The sequence below is a fragment of the Anser brachyrhynchus genome, assembly GCF_964034855.1.
Source record: "Anser brachyrhynchus genome assembly, chromosome: 7".
Taxonomy (NCBI): Eukaryota; Metazoa; Chordata; class Aves; order Anseriformes; family Anatidae; genus Anser; species Anser brachyrhynchus.
This window is the reverse complement of record NC_137701.1, coordinates 25,057,613-25,068,597: the sequence shown is the minus strand read 5'-3', so window position 1 is coordinate 25,068,597 and position 10,985 is coordinate 25,057,613. Positions and strand designations below refer to the sequence as shown.

The 10,985-nt window shown below is 67.1% G+C and overlaps 2 protein-coding genes across 2 annotated transcripts; one reads left to right on the top strand and one right to left on the bottom strand.

Moving 5' to 3' along the window:
* Window positions 1-18: 18 nt before the first annotated feature.
* LOC308198357 (uncharacterized protein) lies at window positions 19-2,747 on the top strand. Its single transcript, XM_080600617.1, has 3 exons — window positions 19-478; window positions 780-1,520; window positions 1,752-2,747. Exons 2-3 carry the CDS (start codon window positions 781-783, stop codon window positions 2,521-2,523), a joined length of 1,512 nt encoding a protein of 503 aa, XP_080456743.1. The 5' UTR covers window positions 19-478; window position 780; the 3' UTR covers window positions 2,524-2,747.
* Window positions 2,748-4,135: 1,388 nt separating this feature from the next.
* CHPF (chondroitin polymerizing factor) lies at window positions 4,136-9,361 on the bottom strand. Its single transcript, XM_080600597.1, has 4 exons — window positions 8,908-9,361; window positions 7,161-7,725; window positions 6,714-6,896; window positions 4,136-6,374 (listed from the first exon to the last, which is right to left on the bottom strand). Exons 1-4 carry the CDS (start codon window positions 9,246-9,248, stop codon window positions 5,112-5,114), a joined length of 2,352 nt encoding a protein of 783 aa, XP_080456723.1. The 5' UTR covers window positions 9,249-9,361; the 3' UTR covers window positions 4,136-5,111.
* Window positions 9,362-10,985: the final 1,624 nt, after the last annotated feature.

The following is a 10,985-nucleotide window of genomic DNA, read 5'->3' as shown; positions in this document are numbered from 1 at the left end:
CCCCAAAGAGCTGTGCCTGCTGGCTGCGCACCGGCACCAGAAGCCCGCACGTCGTCTCCGTGGGCCGGAGCACAACGGGTGTGCCGCGGCAGGGCGGGCGCCCCGGCAGCACCCGGCCGGGCTCTATCAGCCCCGTGCAGGCGGTGCCGGGGGGGAGGTCGGGCTCTGCCCACCCCAGGGGCTGCCAAAAGCTCACCGGGAGCCAGGGGGGGCAGAGGGGCTGCGGTGGGTGCTCCCCATGCCGGGGCTGCAGCCCGCAGCCCTGCCCGTGGCCAGGGCTCTGCCAGGAGGTGCTGGGCATTGGGGTGCCCCCAGCAGCGGTGCTGGCAGCCCCTGGGCTCCCGGGCGTGTTATCAGGGCCAGGCACGGCCCCTATCGATGAGAGGCCGCTGCTTGCTTTCCCCGGCACTGCGCTCCCACGGGGCCGCCAGCCGTCTGCTCCTCCGTCACCCGTCCCCCAGCTGGGGGCACGGCGCAGGTGAGGTCGGGGACACCACGGTGGGGTCCTCGGGGTGCTGGTGGAGCCCAGAGGTGGGAGGTGGAGGGTGGGGTCTGGGCTGGAGGCGAGGGCGAAGTGGGGAAAATCCACGGTGCTGTGGGGAGCAGGGCTCTCCTGCCTCCTCCTGGCCCTGCTCTGTCCCCCTGGGCAATCCTGCGGCACAGGGAGGGGACAGGGGGAGGCCGGAGGTGGCCCTGTGGTGCTGTGCCAGCAGCGGTAGAGGTCCCCTTGGGGTCTTTGGGTCCCCTGCCGCCATGTCCTGACCCAGCCGCCCCTGCAGGATGTCCCCCCAGAAGGCCACCCTCATCCACACCAAGGCGGTGACGGGCAGCTCGTGCTGCGCCCTGCCCTGCAGCGAGGACGTGTCGGAGGAGCTGAGCGAGGAGGAGAGCGGGATCGCGCGGCGAGCCCAGCGCGCGGCGCTGGAGGTGCTGGAGGACGCGCTGAGGAAGGACCGGGTGCTGATGAAGAACCTGAAGGACGTGGTGGTGCTGGCCGGGGAGGGCCAGGGGGGCGAGGGCTGGGTGGAGCGCTACGCCATGCTCACCAAGAAGCTGCTGCGCAGCCTCGTCTCGCAGCTCCAGCAGGCGGCTTTCCGCAAAAACCCCCGCAGGGCCAGGTCCTACGCCTACGTCAAGAAGAACGCCTGGGACCGCACCATCTACCTGTGCCCCCTCTTCTGGCAGGCCCCCGGCGAGCTGGAGAAGGACTCGCAGCCCGGGACGCTCATCCACGAGGCATCGCACTTCCTGGGCTTGCACGACATCACCTACGCCACGGCCAGCTTTCGGGCCGGAGGCGGCGGCGCGGCGATATGGACCGACCGCCGCGTGCCCCTCTTCGAGTCCCTGCGGAAGGCGCTGCTCAACGCCAACAGCATCGAGTACGAGTTCGAGATCGTGCTGAGGCACCGGCAGCCCTACCGGGGCGGACGCTACGCCTGCTGCGGGGAGACGGCCAGGAACTCCGTCTGCGAGAACGCCCTGCCCCACGGGGGGCTCTCCTGCGGGACCCCCGAGAGGTGAGCGCGGCCCCGGGGTGGGCACTGCCAGCAGCGGGGTGACGTGGTGGCGGGGGACACGGGGGGTGGCGGGGCGGGAAACGCTTCCTGGGCTCCCCCAGCCCCACATCCCACCCCAGCCAGGGGCCAGGTCCCTATATCCCGCGGGTTTTGCTCCGCGGGCACCTTTATGCGCTGGGTGGGCCCGGCTGAAGCTGCCCCCAAGCTGACGGCCCCGCTGTCTCGCCCCAGCCCAGCACCCAGCCGCAGCACCATCGGGGACACGGTGCGGCTGTCCCTGCTGCCCGCCCGGGACGCCATGCGGAGCTGCCTGCGGGACATGCGGCGAGCGGCGGAGGCCACGGAGCGGTGCCACCGGGCGGCGGCGGTGGCCAACGTCACCGGCGGGGCGCTGGGGGCGGCGGGGGGGGCCACGGCCATGGCGGGGCTGCTGCTGGCCCCCGCGGCGCTGGGCACCGCGCTGCTGCTGTCGGCCGTGGGCTTCGGCGTCTCGCTGGTCGGGAGCCTCGTCGGTGCCACCGCCACCGTCAGCGACAGCCTCGGGTGCCTGGCGAGGAAGGAGGGGGTGGAGGCGCTGCTGGAGGAGTTCGGGGCGCAGGCGGAGGTGTTCACGGGCAGCCGGGAGCACGTGGAGAGGGCGCGGAGGCTGCTGGAGGTGCTGGGGAAGGACGAGAGCCTGGACGTCATCCTGGGGGTGTTCAGGGTGGTGACAGGGCTGGGGCGCAGCGTCCTCAACGGCAGCAGCGTGGCCAAGGCCAGCGCGGCGCTGGCTGGGGCCAGCCGCGCCGTGAGCCTCGCCGGGACGGCCACGCAGCTCCTCCTCGGCCTCTCCTTGGCCCTGGACATCTTTTTTGTCACCAAGGACTCAGCTCACCTGTCCCGCGGCGCGCGGGCAGAGCTGGCGGGGAGCATCCGCGCGGCGGCCTGCGTGCTGGAGAGGGAGTTCGGCGTCATCGACGAGTTCTGCCAGAAAATAAACCTCATCTTGGAGGAGCAGGAGTGAGGCCGGGCGGAAGGAAAGGCCGCCCCTCACGCGTGGCCGCCCCTGGATGGCTGCCAGCGAGGCGATGGGATGCGCCCCGGGGGCCCTCTGACAGCACAGAGCCCAGGGCGAGCTGCTTTCACCTGCCCCTGTCCTGCTCCCGGGGCCGGCCCCAAACCTGGTGCCGTGGCCCCAGGGCCCCCATCCACGGGCCAGGCTGCCAATAAACTCTTCCAGAAGCGCCACAAGAAGCGTAATTTGTTCTTGCTTTTGCTCGAGCAGGGGGTGGTTCGCTGGTTTGGGTAGCGCAAAGCTTTAAGTACGCAAACAGCTCTAACTCAGTCTGGGTAAGCAGCAAGGAGACGAGAGCGGCTCTATCTAGACCGCCTTGCCACGACGAGACGACAGTCCACGATTTCTTTTCGCAGCCAACTTCGTTTGACGCTAGTTTGCTTTACATTAGCATCGGATACTCTTCCAGCGCGTGATCAAACGAGGCTCCTGGGTCTGCTCTCGGGAGAATAAATGTATCTGTAACGCACCTGCACCCGCCTCGCTCCCTTCTGTCCCAGATTCGCATTTAAAGGGAATTAAGGATGTGCTCGGGGAAGATCAGAAATAGAAATATTTGGGGCGAGCTAATGGTTAGCATCCGAACTGTAACACCCGTGCATTTAAACACATGCGTTCCTACGCCTGGTTACAGGGAAGGAGCAGGGACACGTGTATAGCTGAGATATCTTTCTTCGGGCAAGGACTGCCATACAGCCCTGGGGATTTCCAGGGGTTTTGCTGAGCACTTGTTAACTAAAAGTAAGCACTTTTAGTTAATTTTCTGGGGGATTTCTCTTTGATATGGGAATTTCGTGACCAAGTGCTGAAAGCAGCTGCCCCATGAAGTGTGCTTGCTGCAGCGAGCGTGCCCACGCCGGGGACCACGAGCAGCCCCACTGCCCACCCCATGCGATGTTGGGAAGCAGACTGGGGAGCAAAAAGGGGTGGAGAGGGCAGGCCAAGCAGTGCTGATTCGCCATGGCTCTCAGATGGGGTTTCTGGCCCGGGAGCTCCCTTGGAGCTGGTCCTGGGAGGGCAGAGCAGGGCTGGACCCCGCTGTGCACCCACTGCACATCTCCGTGCCGCGCACGCCTGGCCGCTGCCACAAGGTGGGCTCCTGGTCCTGCGCTGCTCGCACAGCCCTCCTGTGGGAACAGAGCACATGGGAGCGATCAAAATCCTTTTTAACGCTGTCTCAGTGAAGGCCTGAAAGCCAGCCCTGTGGGAATTTAGGGCAGCAGGGACGCCACAGCACAGCCCGAGCTCCGCACCCCTGGGTCCAACGCCAGCCCCGTGCCCCCAGCGCTGCCCCCCAGGCACTGCCAGCAGCTGGTGACAGCAGGGCAGCCCCGGGGACCGCGGGCAGCGCGGGGGGTGCCGGGCTCCTGCTGTTCACGGGGGCGTTTCCGAGGGGTTGCTTGGCCTCACGCAAAAGCAAAGCCAGAGCTGTCTCATCCCAGCTGAGGTGCTGCACGCAGCCTCGGAACGAAATACATAACCCCTCACCCCGCGCGGTGTGCCCGAGCCCCTCTCACACGCAGCAGCAGTGCCCCAGGGAAGGACCAGCCGGAGGCAGGTGTTCATCTCTCCATTTTATTAGTGTAAACACCCCCCACCCCCTCTCCCCGCTATTAAATACAAACCAGGAGCACAGAGCAGCTCCTCAGTCGCTTTCTCCTTAGGAGATGCGCAGCCGAACCGCCCCTGGAGCCCCTCAGCCCGGGGAGCACAGTGGGGGCCCGGGGGGCGGCAGGGGGGCAGCACGGCCTGCGGGCACGTCCCCGAGGGCAGGGACGGCTCCTGTCGGAGGGCTGCGACCTCCGTTGTCCTATGGATACTGCGAAGGCCGAGGCGGCCCGGGTCAGGGTTCCCATGGGGAGCAGCTCACGGTACACGAACACGGCAGGAGCACTCCCTGCGCCCCCGGGGGCCGCAGCTCCCCCCCCGCCCCAGCAGCCAGGGGCGCTCAGGCAGCCGTCTCCCTGTCAAGTGGCATACGCTAAAACCAACCTCATTATTGCTTTTTTTTTGGGGGGCCAGTCCCACTGTTCAGGGCTGCATGGGGACAGGGAGGCAGCCCTCCCCGCAGCACAGGGCCGACGCTCCAGTCCCTTCTGCTGTAGGGTGCCGGGAGAGCCGAATGAGCACCAGGAACAGCCCTGCATTGTGGGGGGGGGAAAGGGGAGACGTGTGTGGGATCTGCCCCAGCCCCGGCTGGTCCCCCACAGCAGCCACAGCCCCGCGGTGGGGTCTCAGTGTCCTCCAGCAGCCGGAGGTGGAGCAGTTCACAGGACAAAGCAAGGGGCAGCACGGCTCCGCTCCTCCCCGCCGGGCCGGCGGCGAGCGAGGCAGCGGCCGGCACTGCTTGGGGTGAGGACGCGGGGGTCCCAGAGCTCAGCTCGGCTCACCCCATGCTGGCAGACCCCAGCCCTGCCCGGGCAGCATCGAGGCCGATCTCCACAGCCGCACTGGAAGGAGGAAGACAGATTTTGGGCAGCAGGTCAGGCGGGGCGGGCAGGCAGGCTGGGCAGGGCCAGCCCCTCCGCGCCCCGGGCTCAGGTGCTGTTCCCCTGCTCCTGCTCGAAGAGCACCATGGCGAGCTGGGAGCGGGACCCGACGCCCTCCAGGCTGCTCTGCACGCAGCGGTGGTAGATCTCCTCGCTGAGCCGCGGGTTGCAGGCCTGGTGCCGGTAGCGCTGCAGCAGGGCAGGCTCCACGGCCCGGAAGACGTGCAGGTTGGAGTACTTGATGAACATGTCGTAGATGTCCAGGGTTTCCAGGATGTCTTCGTTCTCCTGCACGTCGCTGGCCATGCGGGTGCGCGCCGCCATGTAGTCGGCGTTGTAGAAGCAGGCCTCGTGGAAGACGTCGCGGTCGAAGCGCCCCGCGTCCCGCAGCAGGTCCAGCGCGGGGGGCGGCACCTGGTTGTGGTAGGCGATGGCGGGGTTGTAGCCCTGGAAGTGGATGGGGAAGAAGACCTGCCAGTTGTTGATGGTGTTCATCCGGCAGCGGTTCAGGAAGTCGATGGTGACCTCCGTGCCCACGCCCGCCACGAAGAACAGCGTGTCCACGGGGTGCTTCTTGGAGATGATGTCCATGACCTTGATCTGGGAGGGGGCGTCCGTCTTCACGCTGATCCAGGGGATCTTCACCTCGGCGTACTTGCGCTCGTACTCGGTGATCTGCGCCTTCACGGGGGCAAAGATGTCGTTCTGGGTCACCTGCTGGGCCTCGAAGGGGTCGTAGATGAAGAGGAAGGTGAGCACGGCGTTCTCGCTGCTCTCAAAAGCGGCGGCGGCGTAAACCTCCAGGAAGCGCGCGGCGTGGTCGCGGTCGTGGGCCGTGAGCGGCAGGATGACGTTGATGCGGCTGGCCTCCGTCACGTAGGGCATGGGGATGATCTCCACCTCGCTGAGGGGCCGCACCAGGTGCACGCGCTTGGTGACGGAGCGGCTGTGCCCCTTCTGTGTGACCACCTCCACCTGCAGGTCCAGCGTGTACTCCATGCCGCGCGTGGGGTCGAAGCGCCGGTACCCGTTCACCAGCTGCTGCTTGCGGACGTGCAGCACCGGCTGGTACTTGCGGTTCAGCTCCTCCATGGCCGTGGCCACCACGTCGGCCACGTCGGCCAGGTCCGCGCCCTGCAGCTCGCACTTGGGGGAGCCGTCCACGCAGGCGTAGACCTGATCCTCCGTGAAGTAGTCCCAGCGCAGAACCTCGAAGCGGGTTTTGGGCTGGAACGGGGGAGGGATGCCAACGGGCCACGTGGCGCCGTGGTCCCCGTCTGCGGACAGGCTGCTGGCGTTCTGGATTTCCAGCTGCAAGGAGACGCGGAGGAGTTAGAGCAAAGCATGCATAGAGTGAGCGCACAGCACGCCACCTTCAGCAGCAGGATCTGCACCTTGTCCCACCCCGCGCTGCCTTTGCTGGCAGACCTCAGCACCCTGCCAGCTCTAGCACCCTGAATAGCCCCAGCCGCAGGACCCATCCGGACCCAAAGCTGCTCTCCTGACACCGCTGCAGTCACAAAAGCTGAGGTGATCGCACCCCAGAGTGCCTGCAGGTCAGAAAGCCCTCACAGTGGAGCAGAAAGATGGGTGATGCCAGAAAGCGATGCCAACAGGAGCCCAGATCCTCCCAGCCAAGCCACGTCTCACCTGGAGCTGCTCAATCTCCAGGTACGTCCTCTCCAGCTCCACCTGGGCAAAGTACTTGTGCAGCCGGTACATCTGGACAGGATCCAGCACAGGGTGGACGGTGAACGCGCTCTGGAAACGGAGGTCGGTCTCCTGCTCAGGGTCCACGTTCTTCCCCAGCTCAAAGTATTGGTAAAGCAGGCCCTGCGTCAGCGAGGGGGGAGAGGTTACGGCCGATCCAGACCCACAGCCCTACCCCACCACATACAAGCATGGCAAGCTCCAAGGAAAGCAGCACACCAGGGCTGGTCCCACGGCCCCGGGAGCCCATGGGGAGCGGGCAGCAGCGGCGAGACGCTGCCAGGGGGCTCTGCTCCGTGACAGCAAGGAAAGGGAGAGCAGCAGCCCGTGCCAGGCTGAGGAGGCAGGGATCGGGCTCCCGGAGCCCAGCTCCGCTGCAGGACCTACCTCGTGCTCCTCGGTGCAGCTGACAGCCGTGTGGTCGATGATGCAGCGCCCCAGCCACTCGTCGGGCCGGGAGCTGAGGATGTCGTTGCGGCAGGACTCCAGGTGGGGCTGCAGGCGCAGGAGGAGGCTGCGGGACAGCAGGTACCCGAAGCCCCCGTAGCAGTAGCGCCCGTCGGTGTCCCCGCCGATGAACTCCTCGGGGCGGCCCAGGTAGAGGAGGGTGTCGATGCTGAGGTGTGCGACCAGGCGGTTGATGCGGTGCGCCTCCGTGTAGGTGTCGTCCTGCACCAGGAAGAACCAGTCGAAGTCGTTGACGTGGTGGTCCAGCAGGTACCTGACGGTCTGGTACATGTTCCAGATGGGCCGCTCGTCGCTGTGGGTCACCACCGTCATGCCGTGGGGCACCTTGCGGCCCCGCGTGCCCGTGAAGTACACCAGGCGCTCCAGGCGGTGGGCCAGCGTGCGGTTCACGGCCACCGCCAGCGTGCTCAGCGTGCTCTTGGAGGTCAGCACGCCCACGAAGAGCCGCTGCCGCATCCCCAGCTCCGTGCTGATGTACCGGGTCCTGCGGGAGGGACAGCACCCCTGAGCCGACGGCGCCGGCACCCTGCAGCGCCGGGCAGGCGGCTGCGACGTGGGAGCGGGGCCGGAGCCCAGCTGCTGGCACGGGGAGGGCGCAGCCGCCCCCAGCTGCCGCGCTCACAATGACTTCCAGGTTTAATTCTTCCAGCCGGCCCCGAGGCAGGAAGCAACCCCCCCCCCCCGGCTCCCACGCTGCCTCCGCTCACACACTGGCCCCATTCAGCCCCACGGCTCCTCCCCCCCCCCAGTCCGCCCACCCCCTGGCGGGGACAAGGAGGCCCTTTCACCGCCCGCTCCGTGCCATCGGCGGGGTGAGGGCTGGGGACACGCCACCGCAAGGACGCGGCCCTGCTAGGGCTGGGCGTCGTGCAGAGCGTGCTGCGCCCGGCCCCGCAACCTTTGCACCGTGGGGACGAGGTTCCCCAGGGGTGGCGGGCAGGTGGAGGCAGCGGGGGACGGTCACGGGGAAGGGTTATGGGGAAGGGTTATGGGGAAGGGTTATGGGGAGGAGGACACAGGGAAGGGTCACGGGGAAGGGGACACGGGGAGAGGTCATGGGGAAGGGTCACGGGGAAGGGGCCACAGGGAAAGGCTATGGGGAAGGGGCCATGGGGAAGCATCATGGGGAGGGAGACAGGGCAGAGGTCATGGAGAAAGGTTATGGGGAAGGGTTATGGGGAAGGGTCACATGGAAGGGGACACGGGGAAGGGGACACGGGGAAGGGTCATGGGGAGGGGCACACGGGGAAGGGTCACGGGCAAAGGCTATGGGGAAAGGGCCAAGGGGACAGGTCATGGGGAAGGGTCATGGGGAAAGGCCACGGGGAAAGGTTATGGGGAAAAGGCCAAGGGGACGGGTTATGGGGAAGGGGCCACAAGGAAAGGTTATGGGGAAGGAGCTACGGGGAAGGGTCATGGGGAAGGGTCATGGAGAAGGGTCACGGGGAAGGGTCACGGGGAAGGGTCACGGGGAAGGGTCACGGGGAAAGGGGGACACAGGGAAAGGGGGACACAGGGAAAGGTTACGGGGGCGCCGCCGGAGCTGAGGTCCCATGAGGCAGCCCCCCAGCAGCCCCCGGGGAGGTGACGGAGGGGCAGCAGAGCCCCAGCAGGAGGCAGCTCCCCCGCTGCGCACCCCCCGCCGCCCCCCGGCGCCGCCCCGCACCTGACGGCCTTCTTGGCGGCCCTGCCGGGGCTGGGCGGGCGGTAGGGCACGACGCGCGGCTCCCAGCTCTCGGCTCCCAGCCCGGCGGGCACGGCGTTGGGCCTGCGGGCCGCGTTGCCGTTGTGCCGCCCGCCGTCGTGCGGGCCGCCCGCGGGGCCGACGGGGGAACCGGCGGCGGCGGCGGCGGCGTCGGTGCGGGGGCGGGCGTCGGTGCGCGGCGGCGTCCCGCAGGGCTCCTCCACCCAGGTGACGCTGAGCAGGCTGAGCGTGAAGCCCAGCGACACGCCGATGGCCACCGGGCCGGCGGGGCGCAGCACCGACAGCAGCAGCGACAGCCGCATGGCGGGGCCGGGGCCGGGGCCGCGCCGCGCCGGGACGGGAGCGGAGGGGCGGGGGCGGCTCCCGCGGCCCCGCTGGCGGCGCCGCCGTCCGACGTGTCACCCCCGCGCCCCGCCCCGCGCGTCACCGCCGCCCGCCGCCAATGGCAGGCGCCCGCGGGGAGCGCGTCACGGAGCGGAGGGGGGGGGGAGAGGGGACGGGGGGTTGCTAGGAGACCGCGCTGCCGCGGGGCACGGCCTGGGGGGGGCGGGCCTGGGGGGGCCGCGGCCGTGCCGCGGGGTGGCAGGGTGGCGGTGACACAGTCACACAGAGTCAGAGTCACCTCGGCTGGAAGGGACCTCCAACATCCCCCAGCCCGGCCTCCGAGCGAACACTAACAGGTCCCCCACTAAGCCCTGTCACTAAGCTCCACATCGAAACGTCTCCTAAAGACCTCCAGGGATGGTGACTCAGCCACTTCCCTGGGCAGCCCATCCCAGTGCCTAACAACCCTTTGGGTAAAGAAGTTCTTCCTAATGTCCCGCCTCACCACCTAACGTCCCACCTCACCACCTAACGTCCCGCCTCACCACCTAACGTCCCACCTCACCACCTCATGTCCCACCTCACCACCTCATGTCCCACCTCACCACCTCATGTCCCACCTCACCACCTAACGTCCCGCCTCACCACCTAACGTCCCGCCTCACCACCTCATGTCCCACCTCACCACCTCATGTCCCACCTCACCACCTCATGTCCCACCTCACCACCTCATGTCCCACCTCACCACCTCATGTCCCACCTCACCACCTCATGTCCCACCTCACCACCTCATGTCCCACCTCACCAGGCACGTGGGAGAACAGACCAACCCCCACCTCGCCACAGCCTCCTTTAAGTTACCTATGGAGAGCGATAAGGCCGCCCCTGAGCCTCCTCTTCTCCAGGCTGAACAACCCCATCGCCCAAGTTCAGCTCCTTTTCACGGGCCTTGCTCTCGTGAATAGCTAGCGCGAGGCAGAGGCAGTCACACGGAGAGCAGCTGAACAAAGAGCACATCAAAAATACAAACAGCGGCAGCACAATGGCACCGGGAGATGCCAAGAGGGAAGAGATGCAGAAATGAGCAGAGATTTTCCATGGAAAAAGGCCAGAAAGCAAGCGTGGTCGTAAACGGCCAGAGTCGCCTTTGTTTTCTATACACAAGGAAACGCAATAGAAATAGATATATTTGATTTCCCTCCCAGATTAAAATAGTTGATATCAGTTGCCTTACACGAACCCAGATAATTTTACACTTGTGATGGGAAAACGGGGCGGGGGGGGTTCATTCTGAAAGTGCTGCTGCTGATCGGGGCTTGCGGGCAGACACAGGTAGGGACCGGGAGCACGAAGCCTTCTACAAACAGGACTGAGTTAGGAAAGCTGAATGGAGACAAAGCCGCGGGCAAAGCAAGGCTCGTGCCTGCTGGCAAGTCCTGGGGCAGCCTCCCCTGCCCTCGCAGCCCTTCCGGCCGTGCTCTCCCTGCCGCTCCAGGCTCCGTCTGTCCCCGCGCACCGGGCAGTGGCCGAGGCAAGGGCCCCAGGCATGGCCCCGAGGAGCTCCCGGGGGGGAAGCAGCCCCCAGGCAGCTTTGCCGTTCCTCTGGCAGCCCCTCCGCAGCCCCCGCCAGCTGCAGCTCCGCGCTTTGTCTCGGGCTGGCGCGGGGCTGCAGGGGGCTGCCAGGGAACGGCTGTCGCTGCCAAGAGCCTGCTCCC